This window comes from Ambystoma mexicanum, chromosome 6p, assembly GCF_040938575.1.
Source record: "Ambystoma mexicanum isolate Mex_15411 chromosome 6p, UKY_AmexF1_1, whole genome shotgun sequence".
NCBI classification, from domain to species: Eukaryota; Metazoa; Chordata; class Amphibia; order Caudata; family Ambystomatidae; genus Ambystoma; species Ambystoma mexicanum.
This window is the reverse complement of record NC_090935.1, coordinates 475,036,724-475,061,137: the sequence shown is the minus strand read 5'-3', so window position 1 is coordinate 475,061,137 and position 24,414 is coordinate 475,036,724. Positions and strand designations below refer to the sequence as shown.

The following is a 24,414-nucleotide window of genomic DNA, read 5'->3' as shown; positions in this document are numbered from 1 at the left end:
CATCTGTTCCCCAGGCCCCCAAACCAGAAACCTCAATCGAAACAGGAGAAGGAGGTGAGTCTCATCTGCCACACACATGTAGATAGTTGGCTGCCAAAGAAAGGTCTATTTGTAAGAGGAGCCACTCTGATATGGAAGGGAAGGATTAACTAAGGGAGTCTGCCTTGTAATTCACCACTCCCCGAATGTGAACTGCCCTGTGGGATAAAGGGATGTCCATGGCCCACTTGCTTAGGGAGGCTGCAGTGCATTCCAATGTTCTGAGTATGGTTCCCTCTGGTGGTTGATATAGGACAGGGCTGATGTGTTGTACACTTTGACCAACACTGGGCGGCCCAGCTGCATCATAGGGAAGAAGCATAGTAATGCCAGTTAAATTGCGTTCAATTCCCTGCAGTTTGAGGGCATTTTGTTCTCCAGTGGAGACCAATGACCTTGGCTGTCTCCTTCTCAATGAAGGCTCTCCACCAGGCATAGCTGTCATCTACGGTTGTAACCACTGGAGTGGGTGAGTCGAGAGGGAAGAACATCAAAACATTTGATGGTGCCAGCCACGGTCTCATAATTCTCTGAAGAAGGGTCACAATGCTGATGTAGATGGGCCAGAAGGGGGGGCGCAGATGCAGGGGACCCCTGGAGGTCAAAAAGACTATAATGGACATCAAACCCTGAACTCGCAGCCAAGTGTGGGCTGGGGCCAACTGCCTTTGACACTGGTACTCCAAACCCTCCCTGTCAATGCTCCGTCAACAACCAAAAGAACACTCCAATATTCACCCAAACAACAAAAGGATACCACAATGGATATGTAAAAGGAGAACAGTCATAAAAAGGTGGACCAGAGGGTCCAGGTCTCCTCACTGAGGGAGACCTTCCTAATGATATACCCCTCTGTTTGTTCTCTGACAAAGCAGAGGAGTCGATCAATTGAAAGAGTGATAATCAACACCGATGGGCATGCCAATCTGTAAAGGAAGGGACAGTTTTAGCAAAAAAACCCTGACACTGTATCTTGTGACATGTAGACAGTAAGGAAGTGACCTTGCTAAGGAAGGCGCAGGAGCGTCACAAGGTGTTGATGGTGAGGTGCAATTCCCTAGGCTGGGCGTAATCTGCAAACAGTAAGACAAGGGTGAGACCCAAAGAACTGAGGAGTAAACAACTATTCTGGATGGGTGTTACTCGCTTACCTACTACGCTAGTTGAGGACCTGTCACGGTCCATACCCCCAAACATCAGGTACAGACCAACCTGCCCAGGGCGTTGGGTTCCATGGGGGCCCCAAAGGATCTCGCAGGGGCCTCCTGGATTCAGTCCTGGCGCCGTTGGCGCCAGGCTCATACTGCCATCACCAACAAGGCACGTTTCAAACCCAATGAAGCACGTGTAAACCAATCTGAAGCTGGCTGAAGGAATTACTTGCCTTGGGACTATTTGCCTGGATGTGGTTGCTGGGACTACTTTACCTGGGGACTACTTTCTGAAGACTATATAAGCCACGCCCTTGGTACAGAACACGCTTCGCGTTATTCTGCACTCCTGCAGCGTAACGCTCACCGTGTCTGCAGCTCCAGGCCAGCCATCAGCCACGCCTGTCCAGTTGTCTCGTGCTACCTGCAAGGAAGAGAGTGAGAAGAGAGCAGAACAGGATACTTACCTGATTCTCCACCTCGGCCGTTCTGGAGTCTCCGCTTCTTCTGAGCTGATAAGGAAAGGACATCAGGTTAGCCGCGCAGACCACGCAAACTTCATCGCAGTTCAGCGCAACGCTAATACTTACCAGCGATCCACCAGAGCACCATTACACGATCGCCGTTCCATCTTCGGATCGCCGCTCCGGAGCTACCGCATCTGTAGAACACAAAAGAAGACATCAGGTTAGCGGTGCAGTGGGGAAGGCCTCATTTGGACTTATAATCTTGCGCAACTCCGCTCTCAACTGAAGGCAACAAATCCTCACAAACTCGCAATACTTCATCACGCAACCGCTGTCCAGGAGATTCCGCCCCTGCAGAATATACAGAGCAGCAGGTTAGTTGTGCAGAGAACAATACCGTGTGGAAAGACTTTCGCATAGCGCTGGCGCAAAATCTTACCTGGAAAGCCAGCTATCATAGGACCTCGCTCCATCTTAAGCACCAAGAGGAAACCTGTAAGGAAGGGGCACAGGAGTGAACTTTTACAACTTGAACTCTTAAGCAATCCATACCATTGGAATAAGACTTACCATTGAGCCACAGTTGTCTGGAACTTAATAGGATCAGTGAAGTAACTAGATCCTTGAACTGCTACGCACCCCTGCAAAACAGTCGCAGGACGGAGAGCCCGCTATTAATAACAGAAAGTTGAGATATAGCAGTGGGGGTGCAAGAGGACGTTACGGGAGGTGGGAGTTGTCCTCGTCCTTATGGTTGGGTAACATGTGATTTAACATTCTAGGCAAAGCCTGCTTTCATGACGAAGTCAGAGGGGCGCACAAGGCACCACTCATCACCGGATCGACCAGCATCGTTCGGCGCCCCTGTGGAGATCAGGTGAGCGTAACAGAATGCAAAGCCTCACACAAACCTCTACCTGGGCGCCATGGAAACCTCGGAGACCGACCAATTAGCCCAGCTTTGGGGGAACTCAGAGCAGAGGTACATTCACCTCGACAAGAGACTAACGCTTTATGAAGGGAACTGATTGTGGCAAAAGAGCGCACCATTGATTTAGCCCGGCAGCTACTCCAAGCTCAGGCTGGCCACACGCCGTTGCCAACAATGGGGGCATCCGTCCCAACCCAGTCAAGTAATCCTGTGCAAGTGTTCCTACCGGGAGCCATACCTTTGGCTCCACCAGAACGCTTTGTGGGTGATCCTAAGCGGTTTGCGGTTTTTATGAACCAGTGCCACCTACACTTCCTATGCAGGCCAGGGGCCTTTCCGAACGATCAAGCAAAGGTGGCCTTCCTTCTTTCATACCTCAGTGGGAGTGCAGCGGATTGGTCCATACCACCAGTGAATCAAGACGACCTCCTTCTTCAAAGACTTTCAGGGGTTTCAGCAGAATATGGAGAAGTTGTTTGCCCGGCACTCCCAAGGCAAAGCTTTCGATAACGAACTGCTGTCTCTTAGTCAAGGGAACCAGGACCTGTTAACTTATATTGCGACCTGTCACAGACTAGTGGTGGAGGCCAGTTAGCCGAAAGGAAAAAAGGATCATGTTATTTCATCGTGGGCTGAGAGGCGAACTGAAAGATCTCTTGGCTCAAGTGGTCAACCCACCTCAAGATTGTGCGGAATACATTGATTAAGTGGTACAAATAGATCATAGACTGCAAAACCGGAAAGCTGACCGATCTAGATTTGAGAATCGAGTGTTTGTGCGTCCGAAAAATAACAACGCCAAGACCACAGACACATCTGAACCCATGCAAATTGGAGGTGTGCGAGGACCACTATCTAAGTCCGAAAGGGAAAAGAGAAGGCAACAACAGTTGTGCCTATATTGCGGCACGGCCGGCCATTTCCTCTGAGACTGTTCAGTGAAACCACCCAAGAAGGCAGTCGGGGTTGCCGATAAGGTCAGCACCGAACCTGAGTCAGAAAACTACTCTGCCCGGCAAGCGTAGAGGTCCGCTTGTCGAGCAAGAAGAAGGATACCCAGACCTCAGATCTAGCCTTGCCAATCATCCTCATCAGTCACCAGCACCCGTCTCGTATGCACGCGGTCAGAGCTTACATCGACAGTGGAGCTATAGGTAACTATATGGATCAAGAATTGGCTTCAAGGATGAGTCTATCTCTTTGCCCAAAGGCAACGACAGATTTGGTCAACACCGTTGACGGAACAGAGATCTCTTCTGGTCCTGTAACGCACTCGACGAGGGAGATGACGCCAAGACGGACATCGAGAAACCATTGTGTTTGACTTAATCAAGGCCCCCCAAGTTCAAGTGATTCTGGGTATGCCGTGCTTAGAAACGCATAATCGTTGTATAGACTGCCGGGATAAGAGGGTGACCTTCACAGACTGTGCTCACACCTGCTTTCCAGAAGAATCCAAGGCAATTGCAACAGTCACAAGTCCGGCAAGTCAGCTACCCCAGGAATACCTGGACTTTCAGGATGTTTTTCAGAAGGACCAAGCCAACACCTTACCACCCCATAGACCGTATGATTGCCAGATCGACCTAATACCTGGAGCTCAGATCCCATGTAGTAGAATCTACGCCCTCACGGAACCTGAAAATCTTCGCCTAAAACAATATTTGGATCAGTACTTGGCCAATGGCTTCATTCGTCCATCCAAATCTCCTGCGGCCTCGCCCTTATTCTCCGTCCCAAAGAAGGAAGGAGACCTAAGGACTTGTATCGATTACCGTGCATTAAACCAGGTGACAATAAAAAACCGGTACCCCCTGCCTCTAATCCCGGAACTGCTGGACCAAGTAAAAGAAGCCCAAATTTACACTAAGTTGAATCTCAGAGGGGCATACCATCTCTTACGAGTTAAAGAGGGGGACGAATGGAAGACACCCACCGCACTAAGTATGGGCTCTTCGAATATCAAGTGATGCCCTTTGGGCTTTGTAACGCCCCAGAAGCTTTTCAATATTTTATGAACAATGTCCTTCGAGAGCTAATCAATGTTTGTGTCGTCGTATATATTGACGATATCCTGGTGTACTCAGCTTCCAAGCAGGATCATGTGAAACACGTCCGCGCCGTACTTGAAAAACACTGACAACATAAGCTGTATGCTAAATTGGAAAAATGTTTCTTCCACATTACAGAAGTCGAGTTTCTTGGCTTTGTTCTAACTCCATGCGGTGTTCGTATGGACTCAACGAAGGTGGACGCTATCCTCAAATGGCCCTCTCCAACTTCAATCAAAGGAGTTCAGAGCATGCTTGGATTTGCAAACTTCTATCGCAGATTCATCCCAGGCTTTTCGCAATTGGTGCATCCCATTACATCCTTATTACGAAAGAACAAACGCTTTCAGTGGTCGGATGAAGCGGAAAAGGCCTTTCTAGACTTAAAAAGAAAATTCACCTCAGCTCCAGTCCTGAAACATCCTCGCCCAGATCTCCCGTACGTAGTAGAAACTGATGCTTCCAGTTTGGCGATGGGAGTGGTTCTTTCTCAGAAGGACCCGGAGACAGGTCAACTTCACCCAGTGGCCTTTTGGTCGCGAAAATTCACAGGACCAAAACTGAACTATGCTGTGACCGACAAAGAGCTTCTGCCATCAAGGCAGCATTCAAGGGTTGGCAGCATTATCTCATAGGGGCCAGACACACCATTACTGTGATTACAGATCACCGAAATTTACAATACCTAAAGTCAGCCAACGCTCAGTCTTCTCGTCTGCTCCGAAGGGCATTATTTTTTGCAGAATACGATTTTGTGATTACTTACCGACCTGGTTGCTGAAACGGCAAGGCTGATGCGCTGTCCCGCATAGGGATGGAAGAAACATATTCAAATCCGGATCCGGTACCCATCATCCCAGGAGGAAGAATCCTTGGAATCACTACCACACTGACCCTGGACGACATCCACAAGGAAATTTCACATCTTCTCGATTCCAAGGCCTTAAAAGACTGGTTGACCAAAAACAAACATCATTCAGTTTCTAATCATTTACCTTATTTCCAAGGACGTCTCTACTTACCTAGTAAGGAACTTCAAAAACAGGTCATCTCAAATTATCATGAGGCATTGGTGGAAGGCCACCCTGGTATTGCAAAATTCGAAGCCAAGATCAAGAGATATTTTTGGTGGCCGACATGGCGTAAGGATATCAAACAATTTGTGCTTTCATGTGGCATTTGTGCTCAGAACAAGGCCCAGCAAAAGAAACCACCTGGTCTACTGCAGCCTCTAGATGTTCCACCTACACCCTAGCATACGTTGTCTCTTGACTTCATCACAGATCTACCTCCCTGTAATGGCTTCAACACCATATTGGTAGTGGTGGACCTGTTTTTTAAAATGGCCCATTTCATTCCGTTAAAAGGTTTGCCGTCCGCTTCAATTTTGGCAAAAGAATTCCTAGAACAAATTGTCCGGATACATGGATTCCCCTCCGTCTTAGTCTCAGATTGGGGCAGTCAGTTTATCTCACAGTTTTGGAGAAAATGTTGTCAGTTGGCCCAGATTGATGTAAGACATTCGACGAGCCACCATCCCCAAACGGATGGTCAAACCAAAAGAACCAACCAAACTCTGGAACAATACCTTAGATGCATGTTGCATCAAACTGAAAGCAATTGGAAGGACATTTTATGGATAACCAAGTATGCCTACAATAACTCTTTGCATTCCAGCACTGGGCAAACTCTATTCTGTACAATATATGGAATGCATCCACGAACCTCAGAACTGGACCCACCTTAACATTTAGAAATGCCTCCCGTAAGCAGTCTGCACACAACCATTACCCAATCCTTCAAAAGAGCAACAGAACATTTGAAACAAGCTAAAGAGAGACACAAGAAATTTGCAGATCAACATAGGAGCTAAGCTCTGAAATACCAGATTGGAGATGAAGTTTGGTTAGCCTCAAGACATATACCACTAAAAGGAACCCACACATTTAATCCCAGGTATTTGGGACCATACACCATCAAGGCCATCATCAACCCTGTGGCAGTAAAACTGGAGCTACCGCCAAACATGCGAGTCCATCCCGTATTCCACGTTTCCCTGCTGAAGCCAGTACAACCAGGATCTCGGGTAACGAAACCACCAAGACCCATTTTTGTAGATGGAAAACCAGAATTCGAGGTCAAAGACATTATGGACTCAAATTGGGTCAAATCAAAACTTTTCTATCTAGTTGACTGGAAAGGCTATGGTCCTCAAGAAAGGTTATGGGAGCCAAGTGACTTTGTTCATGCACCACTCCTAGTGAACCGTTTCCATCGGAACTAACCGACCAAACCCGGACCAGTGGGACAAACCACCTTGGGAGGGGGCTTGGGGGGGGGGGAGTGCTGTTACGGTCAATACCCCCAAACATCAGGTACAGACCAACCTGCCCAGGGCGTTGGGTTCCATGGGGGCCTTAAAGGCCCCAAAGGATTTCGCAGGGGCCTCCTGGACTCGGTCCTGGCACAATTGGCGCCAGGCTCATACTGCCATCACCAACATGGCACGTTTCAAACCCAATGAAGCACGTGTAAACCAATCTGAAGCTGGCTGAAGGGATTACTTGCCTTGGAACTATTTGCCTGGGTGTGGTTGCTGGGACTACTTTACCTGGGGACTACTTTCTGAAGACTATATAAGCCACGCCCTTGGTAAAGAACACACTTCACGTTATTCTGCACTCCTGCAGCGTAACGCTCACTGTGTCTGCAGCTCCAGGCCAGCCATCAGCCACGCCCGTCCAGTTGTCTCGAGCTACCTGCAAGTAAGAGAGTGAGATGAGAGCAGAACAGGATACTTACCTGATTCTCCATCTCGGCCATTCTGGAGTCTCCGCTTCTTCTGAGCTGATAAGGAAAGGACATCAGGTTAGCCGCGCAGACCACGCAAACTTCATCGCAGTTCAGAGCAAAGCTAATACTTACCAGCGATCCACCGGAGCACCATCACACGATCGCCGCTGCATCATCGGATCGCCGCTCCGGAGCTACCGCATCTGTAGAACACAAAAGAAGACATCAGGTTAGCGGTGCAGTGGGGAAGGCTTCATTTAGACTTATAATCTTGCGCAACTCCGCTCTCAACTGAAGGCAACAAATCCTCGCGGACTCGCAATACTTCATCACGCAACCTCTGTCCAGGAGATTCTGCCCCTGCAGAATATAAAGAGCAGCAGGTTAGTTGTGCAGAGAAAAATACTGTGTGGAAAGACTTTCGCATAGCGCTGGCGCAAAATCTTACCTGGGAAGCCAGCTATCATAGGGCCTCACTCCATCTTAAGCACCAAGAGGAAACCTGTAAGGAAGGGGCACAGGAGTGAACTTTTACAACTTGAACTCTTAAGCAATCCATACCATTGGAATAAGACTTACCACTGAGTCACAGTTGTCTGGAACTTAATAGGATCAGTGAAGTAACTAGATCCTTGAACTGCTACGCACCCCTGCAAAACAGTCGCAGGACGGAGAGCCCGCTATTAATAACACAAAGGTGAGATATAGCAGTGGGGGTGCAAGAGGACGTCACGGGAGGCGGGAGTTGTCCTCGTCCTTATGGTTGGGTAACATGTGATTTAACATTCTAGGCAAAGCCTGCTTTCGTCACGAAGTCAGAGGGGAGCACAAGGCACCACTCATCACCGGATCGACCAGCTCCGTTCGGCGCCCCTGTGGAGATCAGGTGAGCGTAACAGGACAGTAAGATTGGAGGGGTATGAATGAGGGGTCCAAATAATCCAGGAAAATAAAAAACAAAGCAGAGAAAAAGGAAGGTAGTGGGGTTAGTAAAGACCTAACTTCCCGGTTGGCACGAGTACACCCTACACGATGGGTAGGTGCACACGTGGGTAACTGCAAGGCATCCTTTAGTCCTACGCACTGGGTGTTTTGGTGGACACTGGCATTCCCCTGTGGACTCCCGGGTGCAGACTAGAGTCAAGTAGTATTGAACAGTAATGAGTTAGGAAGGAGAATTACATTTCTCTACCCCTTATAAGAGTGAGTTACTGCGAGGAAGACAGCAGGTGGGAATGAACACAAGCAAGGGTATCCAAACATCAGGCAGAAGCAATCTGTGGACAGAAACAGGTCAGTAAATATCAGTCGGGCAGCAGCGGTATCGGAACGTTAGGCAGAAGCAGTACGAGGACAGAAACAGGTCAGTAAATACCAATTGGGCAACAGCGGTATCCAAATATTAGGCAGGAGCAATACAAGGGCAGAAACAGGTAATTTAATTCCGGGCAAGCAGCGAAGCACAAAACAGAAGGCAAGGAATTCCGGGACAAATGAATGCTGGACCACAGAACCTGAACTCGAACAGAACTAAATGTGCACTAACCTCAATCTGAAGCAGAGACTTGCTCGTTTGCTCAGGATTTATGGGAAGCCGATGGGCGGTTCTGACCACAGGGAGTCACATGATCGGTCATATGATTGAATGCCAGAGTAGGCGGTGCTGAAGTAGAGAGCCTTGCTGCTATGCAAGAACCGTAGAACTTACATGCTCCCAGTCGCCATGGCAATCCCCAACGCCTGCAAAGGGAAACGAATGAGAGGGGTAAGCAAGGGCCGTGCAGTCACGTCGCAGAGAATATCTGTGCCGAAAAAGCCTACCATGAGGCAAACGGGGCTGAACCATGACACTCCCTGAGGTCGATGGTTGTGCTCTGCGGGAGGTGCACTAGACATGTTGGTGTGAACGAACATGCTAATATATAAAGTTCCTGTGTCAGAGTCAGATGACTTTTCCACTGATTCACCAGGAATCCATGTGTGGGCAGTACTTCAGAGGTCCACTGACATACTGCTCTTTCCCCATAGACTGATCCTGGCGCACCTCCAAAATGAGGTACTTGAAGAAGACAGGCTGGATGGGGACATACGGGTAGACATCCAACAGGTCCATAGATGCTAACCAATCGCCTTTGGGAAACAGTGGGATGATTCTTTGAAACGTCTCCATCTTGAACTGGATCTTCTGGATGCACACGCTGACCTCTTTCAGAATGATAACTAGGCAAAAGCCCCCCAAAATCTTGGCCTCCAAGAACACATTGGAATAACTTCCTAGGCCTACTTCCTCTGCTGGTATGCGCCTTATGGCCCGTTTTTACAACAAAGTGCTAATTTCTGACAAAAGGGACACCTTCTGTACTTGGTCCTTCAAAATAGGAGTGGCCAGAGTCCCAGTCCCCATGAGGTCTCCCTAAACTCGGTGAGCTAACCCTGATGGATGACATACAAGGTCCATAGATTTGCCACTGTCTTCTCTCAAATCTGACAAAATCACTGAAGTCTGGATCCCAGCTGATTCATAGTCAGGAACACTGCATAGGACTTGAGGAGAGGTCATGCCTGGCCAGTGGCGCGGAAGGCATTGTCACTTCGCGACTGGTGTAAACCTGCCTAACCCTACCCTATACCTTGGGGGATTAGACTACTCTTTTTGTTTCCACGGTAATGATGGGATTCATTCCTCGGGGTGACAGTGTGATTGTCCTGTTTGTGGACACTGTCCAAATTATCATCCAAGCTGTCCCTGAGCGACTTCTGACCCTCAAAATGGAGATGCAGAGCCACTGATTTCTGTGAGTTGTCCGTTTTCCAATCTCTGATGTGAAGATAGCGTCTGGGCACGACAGATGTGTTCATGGTTAAAGTGGCTGCCATAACACCATCATACGCTATGTCAGACAACAACTCTGCTTGAAGGTGCATGCCTTGGATGACCCCAGAGCAATCCAATCCTTCCGTTCAGTCTTAAAGTGTTAAAAGTCTAGCCATGTAGAATGCATGCATTCCAGTACACAGAGAGAGGTGAGCCCCAGCAAAGTTCTTTTTAAGGGAAGCTACAGCCCTGTGGTCTATATTCTCTCTTATTATGTTAATATTTATTTATTTATTTATTTAATGTGTTTTAGTATACACAACTTTACACATTTTCATAAGACAGTTACAGAAAAAATTTCAACTTACATAATTATATACCTAAAATCAATCCTAAAATCAAACCTAAAATCAATCATAGAATATATTCATAAAAATGCATACCATTGTAGCTCATTGCATTTCTTTATGTTATGTTTCAATTCATTGCATTTAATTTCATTGCCCTTCATTACAATAACACAACCAAAATTACAATAACACAACCAACATTGGGATCCACCACGCTCTGCAAAGTTTGTAATTAGGACAACCTTAAACTGTCCCATCTAAGATATGCCATTTTAACAGCTGTCTAGAGCCAATTTCAAATACATGGCAGATATGATCCCCTCATATACATTACTGACAGACCCAACTGTCTGCAAATGCAGTTTATCTCGCACTCTTATAATTATAATTGCTCTTTTATAACGCACTTAATACCAGTGAGTGGTTTCTAAGCGCGGGATCAGGATTCAAACCTGTGTTGTACTGCATTGTCTTGCTTCCAAGACCGCTGCGTTGCCCATGAGCTATCTTTCCTCCCCTATAACCAGAACCTATATGGGTCTAAATGCATGATTTTACTTTGGGTGTTACAACAACGTTGCCAAAAGTAGTTTGTCTTAATTTTGTCTAAACAATGTATGTTTTCTCCCAGGTATCGCATATGTATGGGACCCAAAGAAGGGCACTCAGTTAAAACATGTTGTTGGGGTCTCCAGCACCATAGGAATTCTGCAAATTCTGCAGTGTCTCGCTGCTTTTGGAACCTTAGTTGAGCTGCCCTTCATCATGCGCACTGTAACGCAATATAAAGAAAGCAGAAGTATAAAACGTTGAAAGTTCTTAGATGGACAAATTGTCAAACACAGCTGGGGTTTCTTATAAAGATAGAGCATCTTGGATACAAAACCGTAGCTCTTCAATGCAGACAAATGGCAAAAATAAAATTTCCCAATCCCATAGGTCAATTTTCTGACACAATTCTTTTTTCAATTCATGAAACCTCTCCAGCCAATTTGGAGACCAGCCCAACAATTCAAAGAGTTTAACAATGCTAGACTCATATCTTAAATGTCCTTCTTTATTGCAAGAGTCGAACCTCACGTTATGCAGAAAATGTGATTCCAAACAGGTCTTTGTACGAGTATATATTATGCCCTGTTTTTTCAGAACCATTGATTCTAAGGAAAGCATTCCAAGTTCCAGTCTGATGATGACAATCGTTACACAAGAAGGTAAACCCAGCAACCATCTCCAAAATGTCTCCTCGATACGATGTAACCACTCAAGGTCAATTATGGTCAGACCTTCCAGACTGTATGTAATGGCTGGAAAAAAACACTATAAATATAATCGTCTGGCTCCTTCCAGGGTAAATCCCCCAGTTCGATCTACAAGCCGAAGAACCAAAGATGTCAATTGTGCTACCTTCCTTATATGGGCAAATTTACAGGCACTATTGTGATGCTGGAAATGCATTGGAGGGACAGGGCTTCCCTGTCCTTGTCCTGTAGTCCTTTTTCATTTGTGTTCTGTATTGTTTTCTGCCCAGGAGTCCATGTGGGTGGAAGTTCCATATATGGTGTTGTTGCGAAGTCCAGGTCAGACTGGCAGGAGCCTTCCCAGTGACTGTATGTTGTGGGTACACCATGTGGGTGGGACCTGGGTGAATGGAGTGTGTGACCAAATGCACTTCTTGTTGTGGATGTCTGGTTTCTGGTGTTTGACACAATGACTGAGACAGCCCGGCCTGAAACTGGTATGAATGCAGTGTGGAGTGTTGAATGGCTGGGTACTTGTCCCAATACAAATAACTTGTTGTGAGTGTCTGGAGAGAAGTGAATGGCCTGAATGGCACCTGATTCTCTGCCTGCCTGCATGAATGCCCTTCTGACCGATTGGTTGCCTGAGTGTGACCCAGCAGAATGAATGGGAGATCAACTAGTATATCTGAGGACCTCTCACTGCTAGAATTAATGTTCAGAAGCTGAAGAGAAACTGGAGTTCAAACTGAAGCTTAACCTTGAAGCCCTGTAGGAAGAGAGTTCTTGCTGCTCCTCTACTTTGTTGATCTGAAAGCTGCTGTGTCTCCAAGGACTGACCCAGAGAGGACTTGGTTAGGCGCCCGCATCCCGAGCTACGAGGGACCATCGTGCACCGCTAATCTTTGCCAGCACTCCCTGGTAGACAGACCTACGACAGGCTGCCGACCGGAGACGGGGACCACCGCAGAATCACAGGGAGAAGCGCCCGGACACTGTTGTCCATCACCGTCGCCGACCACTGTCGCTGACCGGAGCCGCCTTGCTCCCTTTGCCTAAGTAACATTTGATCCAAGGACGCTCTCCCCTGCCCCGTCGACCGCTTTGTCCCGCCAGAGAAAGTCAAGGCCGCTGTCGCACCGAGGAGCATTCGCCAGTGGGTTTCCTGCCACCTAAAGACCACAGAGACGCCGACGACTCGACGCCCTTCCTGGGCCACAGTTCTTCAAACTCTTTGCGGTCCTGAACTATCGTCACCGAGTTGCCCTGCACGCCTCTTCCTTGCAGGACACCAACGCTCCGTCGTCGACGAGCACTGCTAGGAACGAAGATGCCACCTCACCGCCATCGTTCAACCCTTTTCCTGGTGGGATCTCGACGGTCCGTGGCTCCTGCCTTAAAGGGAGGCGCTCAAGAAGGATCCGTCGATGACCCAATGACGAACTCTGCTATTCCAGGTACATTGGGGTTGTAGAACTATTTTAGAAGGAAATAAGACTTATAGGACAATATATGGGCTGGGCTTGTGGTATATCTTTACTTTACAGGTTGCCCAGGTAGGGGGATCTCAACACAGAATTGTGCCTAGTTGGTAGGGGCCAGTATTCTGCCAATTGTTCTAACCAACTGCTTTCTTCCTATTTCTGTTGTTGGTTTCCTTTATTGAGTGATCTGTGTGACATTTGACCAGAGTATAGTTGATGCACTTTAATGAGATCTGATAATAATTGTGGTACCACTTAGAACTGTATATATTTGCCATTATAGATTAACTAAGCACAAAGTGAGTTATTGCGATTGTATATAACCTTGAACTTAATTATATAAAGACTGTGTTTTAACTAATACAGTGTATGGACATGCATTTGTGGGGGCTTGGGGACTACACTGTACTTAAGAACCAGCCTGCATCACCTCCTAAGAAGCTAGGACTTGATTGCCCGTCCATTGCTACCGCAATAGAGAATCTTGGCTGGGGTCCTCTGTGCCTCTCCTCTACCATATAGAGAGCAGAAGTACAGACACCCCCCTCCAGTCTTTACACTGGTGGCAACGGTGGGATGCTTATGGTTTTAAGAATCATTGTATAACCCTGCCACTTAGAACATATCTGCACTTTGTTAAATTGAGGTTTAGTTGTGTACAAGATAAGTGCATTACAAGCAATGGAGGCTATTGCGAATGGTAAATTGAGTAGGATGAGCTTAGAGGCTCTCCAGAGTGCTTGTGAAGACAGGGATTTAGACTTTGTGGATAAGTCTAGGGCTGAGCTGATAGCTGCCCTGGTGGACTATCTGACTGATGGTGAAACTCTTGAAGCGGGGGATGTAACCAATGAGGACTCTGCCCCTGGGGTTTTTGCTGAATCCGATTCTGGGAATGACACCATTCCTGCTGCCTCTGTTCCAAACCCCAGCACTTCTCTTCAGGGGAAAGCCCTGAAGATTAAACTTTTAAAATTGGAGTTGGCACAGCAAGTGGTACTCAAAGATAGGACACTGAGCACCAGAGAATTAAGCTAGAGAAAGCTAGAGTGGAGACATCAGCTAAACCAGTTGAGAGTGGCAGGTCCCCAGCCACCAAGTTTATGAAAGATTTGTTTGGTGTGTTTGTAGAGGGTTCTGATATCCTCCAATGGATTGAAGCGTTTGAAATGGCTTGTGCAATTCATGATGTTGATAAGAGAGATTGGGCTAAGTGTTTGTTAAGCAGAGTCCCTCAGACTGGATATGACTGTATTCTGAAACTGACTGTGGAAGAAAGGGGTCAGTATGAGTGCATGAAGTCTGCTTTGATTGCCAAGTTTGGCAAGACACCTACCCAATACCTTAAAAGGTTCAGGGATTTTAAGAAGAGAGAGAATGTGTCTTGGGTTGACTGGGTGAGTGCTGCGCACATGAACATGATGGGGTGGATTGATGGTTACAAAGTGAAAATGTTTGTTGAATTGTCCCACCTGCTGTTTTTCGAGCATTTTTCTGAAGCCTGTTCACCAGAGCTGCGTCAGTATGTTGCTGACCAGAACATTTTAGATACCTTTAAGCTGGCCAGGCTAGCTGACAAGTGGGTCTCCCACCGGGTGTCGCCTAAGGATTCCAGTGGGAAGGACAAGGACAAAGAAAAGGGGACCTCTTAGAAAGCCAAGGAGTCCCAGAAGCAATCAGTCGGGTAAACCAAAACCTTCCTCTCCTAAAACCTAAAAATCTAGTGCGGATAAGTCATCTATGGGTGGGAATAAGAATAGTGGTCCACCTGCTGCAAAGCAGGCTCCAAGTGGTTCCAGTACTGTACCCTGCATTCCTGGCACCTGTTGGGAAAGTGGGGCTCTGGATCACAAGAAGGGAGACTCCAAGTGTAAAGGTGAGGCATTTAGAGTACAGGCTGTCAGCCTGAGCTACCCTTACCCCATGTCTGAGGAGGAGGCCACTGCCCCCCCCTCCTCTACAGAGATCACATTTGGTGCTTCTGTAGGGATTTCCTTAGTGTCCCTTGGGGCCTGGGACCAGTACGCAGAAGTACTGGCGACTATCCCACAGAACACCCGTATGTTTTTGAGAAGTGTCCTCTTGAATGGCTAGCCTTCTACTGGCTTGAGAGACACTGGGGCAAGCATGACAGTGGTGGACAGGACCCTGCTCAAGCCAGAGGACTATGTAGGTGCTCCTCTGAGAACCACTAGGTTAGCTGGTGGGCCTCCCAAATTATCGCCTGTAGCCTTAGTCACACTCATGATTGGAGACAAGACAGCAAAGCTTCCTGTCCTGGTTCAGGACAATGTCCCTGCTAACGTTCTGTTAGGTAATGATTAGAGTTGGGGTTGATCTCGGATTGTCTACTCATGACTGCTGCTGCAGTCACTAGGTCACAGGTGACACAGGGTCTGGCTGTGAGTCAGGTACCCGAGCCAAAGGCGAGGCCTAAGGCAAGAAGACGGAAGAACAAGAGGGCCACTTCTGTGAAGGGGGCTCCTTCTCTTCCTACTGTTCCTACAGCACCCATTGGGATCCATGCTCTGGGCGGGCGGGGTCCAGTGGAAACCCCAAACTCAACTCCTGAGGGAGAAGAGACAGAAGACTCTCCTGTGGGAGAGGTTCTCAACCCATAGGACCACCCGACTTTCAATGCCTGCTGGCTGAAGGGGGACCCTCCCGGGAGGACTTCTGTAAGGGACAGAGAGAGACCCACTTTCTCGAGAGTCTGAGGAAACAGGCCCTGTCCCAGGCACAAGGAGAAGTGCCTAGAACATTCTGAATCTATTGGGAGGGTGAGCTCCTTGTTAGTGAGCCCACTAAGACTGAACCTGGTGCCCTCAAGAGGTTTGTGGTACCCCAGGTTTACAGGCCCTTCCTACGGCAATTGGCGTATGTGGTGCCCTTAGCTGGTCATCTTGGTACCAAGAAGACTAAGCAGAGGCTCTCTGCCCATGTCTACTGGCCTCGGATGGGAGTAGAAGTGGAGTCCCATGGCAGGACCGGCCCAACTTGTCAGTTGTCTGGCAAGACTGGAGGCAGTGTCATTGCCCCACTGCAGCCATTGCCAGTGCTTGGCACACCGTTTCAGGGGGTGGGCATCGACATTGTCGGTCCCCTTGACCCTCCCACTTCAAGTGAACATCAGTTCGACTTGGTCTTGGTTGATCATGCCACCAGGTACCCTGAGGTTATACCCCTTTGGACTGTTACTGCCAAGGTGGTTGCCAGGGATCTCCTGGGCATTTTGTACCCATGTTGGATTCCCTAAGGAGGTTGTCTCTGGCAGAGGATCCAACTTCATGTCTAGTTACATGAAAACCATGTGGAAAGAGTGTGGGGTAACCTACAAGTTCTCCACCTCTTACCATCCCAAGACCAATGGTCTGGTTGAGAGATTTAATAAAACTCTCAAGGGCATGCTAAGTGCTTTGGAAGAGCCCCTAAGGAGGAAATGGGATCTTCTTCTGCCATGTCTGCTGCTCGCTTACAGAGAGGTACCTCAAGAGGTTGTTGGTTTCAGCCCCTTTGAGTTACTCTTTGGACATCCTGTGAGGGGGCCCCTTGCCTTGATCAGAGAAGGTTTGGAAGCCACCCCTCCAGGTCCCGCCAAGCAAGTGGGGGACTATGTGTTAGGCCTCAGAAGGAGGATGACACAGATGATGGGTCAGGCAACAGCAAATCTCAAGGCCAGCCAGGAACTGAATAAATACTGGCATGACCTCAAAGCCTTGCAAGTGGATTGGACTCAGGACAGGAAATCCTTGTGATGGAGAATACCAAGCCTAGATCTTTGGCAGACAGGTGGGCTGGACCCTTCAGGATCATCTCCAAGATGGGCAAAGTCAATTATCTGGTTGACATGGGAGTCCCTGGGGTAGCCCCTCAGGTATTCCATGTTAACAGGCTCAAGCCTTTCCACAGGCAAGCAGAATTTCCATGTCTCTTGCTAGCTTCAGAGCAAGAAGAGGATGAGAGTGAGCCCCTTCCTGATTTGCTGCATAGCAACCCTCAGGATGGCTCAGTGGAGTGAGTACATCTCTCTCTCCCGATCTGACGACAGAGCAACAGAGGGCCTGCAGGGCTTTGCTCCGGCAGTATGCCTCTCTGTTTTCACTGACACCAGGCCTTACACCGTGGTGTAGGCATGAAATTGACACTGGTGACAGTGTGCCTGTCAAAAGCAGGTGCTACCGTATGTCAGATACAGTTAAGAACCACATCCAGGCTGAGGTCACCAAGATGTTGGATCTGGGTGTTATTGAACCCTCAACCAGTCCCTGGTCCAGTCCAGTGGTCCTTGTCCCCAAGGCAAGTTCCCAGGCAGGTACCAAGGACTGGAGGTTCTGTGTGGACTACCGAGGAGTCAATGCTGTCACCAAAACTAACTCGCACCCATTGCCCAGGGCTGATGAGCTCGTGGACACCATAGGTGCTGCCAAATTTGTGAGCACCTTTGACCCTACCTCAGGCTATTGGCAAATAGCTCTGATGGACCAGGCCAAGGAAAAGAAAGTGTTCTCCACCCCAGAGGGACTCTACCAGTTTAGGGTCATGCCTTTTGTGTTGAAGAATGCCCCTGCCACCTTCCAGAGATTGGTCAATCATGCACTCAGTGGGCTGGAGGCCTTTTGTGTGGCCTACTTAGATGACATTGCTGTCTACAGTTCCACCTGGGAAGAGTATTTGACACATCTGGATAAGGTATTGCAGGCCTTGAAAAGGGTTAACCTCACTATCAAGGCCACCAAGTGCCAGATAGCTCAGGGGAAAGTCACGTATCTTGGTCATGAGGTAGGAGGGGGTCAAATCCAACCTCTCCCCAATAAAGTACAGGATGTACATGACTGGGAGACTCCCACTACTCAAACCCAGGTGAGAGCCTTTTTGGGCCTCACTGGGTGTTATCGCAATTTCATGGCAGACTATGGAACCATAGCTGCACCCCACACAGCTCTGACTTCGCCCAAACAGCCTAAGAAGGTTAATGGGATGGAAGACTGTAAGAGGGCCTTTATTGGCTTGAAAGAAAGTCTGTGTAGGGCTCCTGTGTTGTGTGCGCCTGACTACAGCAAACATCCAGACAGATGCCTGCAACACCGGAATTAGAGCTGTCTTGTCCCAGTTAGATGGCAAAGGGAGGGAACACCCGATCATATTCATCAGTAGACAACTCAAGGGTAGATAACTTAGGTGGGCTACTGTTGAAAATGAGTGTTTCAGTATAGTTTGAAGCCTTAGGCGTTTAGGCCCTACCTTACGGGGTCTACCTTCAAGGTCCAAACAGATCATAAGCCCCTGAAGTGGCTTATGCAGATGAAGGTTCATTAGCCTGCAAGGGCTAGACTTCAACCTTAGAGCATAGACCAGGGAAGAGTCACAATAATGCAGATGGCCTTTCCAGAAGGTATGTTGACCGTCTGGATGTGGGTGTCTATCTCGTGGGGGATTAGGCTCCCTAACCTCAGTCTGGGGGGGGGGGGCGACTGTGATGCTGGAAATGCATTGGAGGGACAGGGCCTCCCTGTCCTTGTCCTGTAGTCCTTTTTAATTTGTGTTCTGTATTGTTTTCTGCCCAGGAGTCCATGTGGGACTCCTGGCAGTGCAGCTCTTCCTGTTTTTGTTTTGGTGTACAGACCCATGGGATACCCTTATGGCACCCACGGGTGGGGTACAACCCTGTGCCCCTAGTGTATGTTTTTGGGTACCTGTGTGTGTCCCACAGAGCAGGGTGTGGGCTGGTGGCAGCTCCATGCTGAATTTGACAGGTCCTCTGAGTATCCTCCATTTTGGGATACCCAGGCCCTGCCGTTGGAATCAGTTGATTCCTGATAGGAAACAAGATGGCCCCTGTAGCCTCTTGCTTTCTATTGCCTGTTACCTTGTTTTCCCTAAATCCTGGGAAGCCCTGACTCTGTCCCTTCCCCCTGACTGGCTGTTGGGTGGAAGTTCCATATATGGTGTTGTTGTGAAGTCTAGTGCAGACTGGCTGGAGCCTTCCCAGTGACTGTATGTTGTGGGTACACCCTGTGGGTGGGACCTGGGTGAATGGAGTGTGTGACCAATATGCACTTCTTGTTGTGGATGTCTGGTTTCTGGTGTTTGACACAATGACTGAGACAGCCAAGCCCGAAACTGGTATGTATGCAGTGTGGAGTGTTGAATGGCTGGGTACTTGTCCCAATACACATAACTTGTTGTGAGTGTCTGGAGAGAAGTGAATGGCCTGAATGCCCTATGCTTGGCTGCCTTTCTGCAGGAATGCCCTTCTGACCGATCGGTTGCCTGAGTATGACCCAGCAGAATGAATGGGAGATCAACTGTATATCTGGGAGCCTCTCACTGCTAGTATTCGTGTTCAGAAGCTGAAGAGAAACTGGAGTTGAAACTGAAGCTTAACCTTGAAGCCCTGCTGGAAGAGAAGTCTTGCTGCTGCTCTACTTCGTCGATCTGAAAGCTGCTGTGTCTCCAAGGACTGACCCAGAGAGGACCTGGTTAGGCGCCCTCTTCCAGAGCTACGAGGGACCTTTGTGCACTACTAATCTTTGCCAGCACTCCCTGGTAGACAGACCTACGACAAGCTGCCGACCGGAGACGGAGAAACGCCGGACACTGTTGTCCATCACCGCCGCCGACCGCCGTCGCCGACCAGAGCCGCTGTGCTCCCTTTCCCTAAGTAACATTTGATCCAAGGACGCTCTCGTCTGCACCGTCGACCACTTTGTCCCGCTGGAGAAAGTCGAGGCCGCTGACGCGCCAAGGAGCATCCACCAGTGGGTTTCCCGCCAACTAAAGTTCACAGAGACGCCGACGACTCAACGCCCTTGCTAGGCCACAGTTCTTCAAACTCTTTGCGGTCCTGAACTATCGTCACTGAGGTGCCCCGCACGCCTCTTCCTTGCAGGACGCCAACGCTCCGTCGTGGACGAGCACCGCTAGGAACTAAGCTGCTATTTCACCGTCGTCGTTCAACCCTTTTCCTCGTGGGATGTCGACGATCCGTGGCTCTTGCCTTAAAAGGAGCCGCTCAAGAAGGATCCGTCGACGACCCGACGACAAACTCTGCTATTCCAGGTACATTGGGGTTGTAGAACTATTTTAGAAGGAAATAAGACTTATAGGACAATATATGGACTGGGCTTGTGATATATCTTTACTTTACAGGTTGCCCAGGTGGGGGGATCTCCACACAGAATTGTGCCTAGTTGGTAGGGGCCAGTATTCTGCCAATTGTTCTAACCAACTGCTTTCCTCCTATTGCTATTGTTGGTTTACTTTATTGAGTGATCTGTGTGACATTTGACCAGAGTATAGTTGATGCACTTTAATGACATCTGATAATAATTGTGGTAGCACTTAGAACTATATATATTTGCCATTATAGATTAACTAAGCACTCAGTGAGTTATTGGGATTGAATATAACCTTGTTATAAACCTATATAAAAACTGTGTTTTAACTAATACAGTGTGTGGACATTCCTTTGTGGGGGCTTGGGAACTACACTGTACTTAAGAACCAGCCTGCATCCCCTCCTGGGAAGCTAGGCCTTGATTGCTCGTCCATTGCTACCGTAATAGGGAATCTTGGCTGGGGCCCTCTGTGCCTCTCCTCTACCATATACAGAGAAGAAGTACAGACACCCCCCTCCATTCTTTACAATTATATCCCAGCAGGGCCTCTAATTCGATATTTATATTCTGCAACATACTCAATTGTTTCTCCCCTGTCGGTCATTCCCGGGCAGTTTTTTTTGCCGTAAATAGCACCAATTTTACTTTCGTTTATACTCAAGGAATTGGCCTCAGCATAGTTCCATAATACTTCAGCTGATCGACTTAGCCCATCGAATGTATGATCTAGTAATTCTAGATCATCAGCATAGGCTAATACTTGACAGTGAACAGTATCAACCTTAGGGGGAGCAGCACCCTGCTTTGGCTAGGTTATCAGACAAATCAGCCAAGTACAAGTTGAAGAGCAGGGGAACAAAGACGCACTCCTGTTTCACCCCACTACCAAAGGGGATGGGTGCTGTCAAGGCTACCTCACTGTCTAACTTCACCCTGACTGTGTTATTAGCATGAAAGAGTTTCACAAAATGTAAGATCCTAGATGGACAACCAAATTGTTCCAGTTTCGTCCATAATCTGGATCTGCCAACAGAATCAAAAGTGGATCTAAAATTCACGAAGAGAGCATATATCCCAGGTGAGTCCTTCATTCATGCTCTCTCCGTGATATAGCCTGAGATTTTGTGACATTGAGTACCCAGGACGAAAACCACCTTGGAATCTACCAAGGAGACATGTGTGTCCACCCATCTCTGTAATCCCCTTAGCAGGAATGTTGAAAATAGCTTCCCCATGCAATCAAGCATCGATAGTAGGTGATAACTGCACAGGCATAGTGGGGACACCCCTCTTCAGCACTGGAATCATAATGGATGTGCTCAAAGATAGGGGATCCTGCCTTCGATAGAAATTGTATGAAACGTTAACTTCAGGAGTGCTGCCCAGGGTCAGGATCATGCTTGAGGACGCATTTGCTAGACTGTCGGGCCCAGGTGCCCTCGAAGGTTTTAATCTGCCAACTCTATACTTTGTCGTCTTTATCAATAACGAGGAGGGGCCGCCTATACTGGCATGACTTATGCCAACCCGTATAGGCCCTTCAATCAAGACTCACTCACATAAATGTTGTTTCCATGTTTCCTCATTAATGGTGTTTAGCACCCTCCGTATTCTACTGCCCTTACCTTCACCAAGTAGTGAACATAATTTCTAGAATTACCAGAGGCTCGGACCTTGATAATTCTTTGCCATTTCGTTGCAAGACCTGGGCATACTCCACCCTCACCTTCAATTCCTTTTGGCATTTTTAGCAGCCTTCCTCATGGCTGTCTTTCAGATGTTGATATAACTAGATTAGAGCCTGCACAATTCCTGATTGAGTAGACATTTTCTGTGACGGAATCGGAATGCCCTATCATAACAAGCTTGATTACCTTCCGTTTGAACATAAATAATTCTGCCAGATGTGGCATATTGGGTCAGGAAATTCGGTAAACTATTTCTCCAGTTCGTCTATGTCTTTTCCCAAGACTTCCAACATACTAACTAATAAGATCATAGACGTTGATGGCCTCTTTTGCCCACTGTCCCACTGTATGTTCTTTAATGACCAGCTAATACGATGCCAGGGTGACTGACTAGGATTTTACCCAATCGCCTTAACCCTTTTGATTGGCGCACATTCCAAGTTCAGTATCATGGCTGCATGGTCACTCCAAACATTCCATTGGACACTTAACCTGATTACACGTGAGATCGCATCAGTGTTTACAAAAAAGTAATGTAAAGTTGCACTCCTCTGTCCTTGCCTCCACTTATAGGCCCCCGGCTTATCCCCCTCAACATGGCAATTAAGCATTTTCCGTGAACTCCTTCCATATTAAATCAAACCTATTAGGAATGTGCTGCCTCATCTGGGCCCGAGGACATATTCTTTTCCAACCAATCAGTTCCACTCTACAGACACATTGAGCATTAAAATCATATCCCATGATTATAGTATCCTCGCCATCACCCTCCGCCCAAACAATAAATAGCTCCTGTAATATAGTTTGTATATGGTCGCTATACAGCATACCTGGTGGATCATAGATATTGAAAATCAGCACAGGACGTATGAACATGTACACCGGAAAATACCACTTCCACAGCTAAAACATGTTCTGTATCCAAAGTTGGAATTCTACATGATTTAAAGCTGTGGTGTCTCCCCATAACAATCCTCCATAAGGTCTCCCCTTTTCTTCTCTCTTAGCCATAATCTGATATACAACGTACCCATCCATATACATCTCAGACATGAGCCATGTCTCCTGTAATAAAAAGACTTGATTTTGTACTAACCAATTTACAGAGTCCAAAGGATTAAGAAGGTGGGTAAAACCACAAGTATTCCAAGTCATTATGGATATGCCTCAATTCTGACGAGACAGTACAAGCGGTAGGGATTCTGCCAACCATACCAATGTAGTCTGAATATCCGAAAGTTGGACATTTGCAGTGTTTATGTTGAAGCAAGGGTTGATAGATTGCCCAGGACTTTTAAATGTTGCCCTATTTAACCAAGGGGGATGTCATCATGGTCCTTATCTACGTCCAACTCAACCCTGGGGCTATAAAGAAGATCTTTAAAACTGCGTCGTAGTAACACTGTTCATGGGTTTTTATTGTGAATCGTAGATACATCTGGATTGATGCATTTCAAGGGTTGGACAAAGTCAAATTCTCCAGCATGGGGTCTGGCATGGATTCACATGCTCATGAATATTCCCCGTCGTCAGGCTGGGAATCCTCGGTAAAGAAAAATCAGTATCAGTTTCGTTTCTGATCTGTCTTTCGTAGTAGTAACCAATCACTGATCTCTGCGTCATACTGACCACAGCCAATGACTGCCATCTCCCTAAGCCCCGCCTCTGGCAGCCATCTTCAGATTTTTACCGCACGTTCAAGTTCTGGGATCCTCGTGCTATTGCTCTCGAGCGTTAGTGCTTTTTTCGCGCTTTTTCTTAGCAAAATGTTCTCTTTTTCGGTCAAAAGAGCCTCAAGCTCCACCGTTTCTTCATCCGATCAACGGGGACCCGTGTTGGATTCTTCTACTCCCCTCAAGGGTGAAGATTTCGTCGAGCCACGCTGTTCAGGGTCTGCCCTGGATGCCAGCTTCAGAATGTCTTTAAGGAGGACGAACACTCCCTTTGCCTTCACTGCCTGCATGAGGACAAGACGCACGTGGAGAAGGACTGTGCGTTTTGCGGCAATATGTCGGAGCGGACCATGAAGGACCGCCATCTGCGTCTCGCCAACTGGCTGGAAGGGAAGAGCCCGTCAGGCGAGAAGAAGAAGAAGAAGTCCAAGCGGTCTTCTAAGACCTTTGAGGGCGCCCCGGCGACGGGGGTCCAACAGAAGGCCAAGCACCGCGAGTCCGCTGGCACCGGGAGCGCCGAACGGTCGGGCTCTTCGGGCGCCAGGCAGGGCGCATCCTCCCCGGCGCCATCAACCACGAGCCAACGCTCTGGCTCGGGTAAGAGGAAGGCCGAGCA

At 48.0% G+C, this 24,414-nt stretch overlaps 1 protein-coding gene across 1 annotated transcript in view; it reads left to right on the top strand.

The window, feature by feature from the left end:
• Positions 1 to 24,414, top strand: part of CDC20B (cell division cycle 20B) — a 223,166-nt gene that overhangs the window by 69,428 nt on the left and 129,324 nt on the right. Inside the window, exon 5 of the mRNA XM_069626486.1 lies at positions 2,440 to 2,639. Coding sequence (XP_069482587.1) covers positions 2,440 to 2,639 — 200 coding nt within the window. The remainder of the gene's footprint in view (positions 1 to 2,439; positions 2,640 to 24,414) is intronic.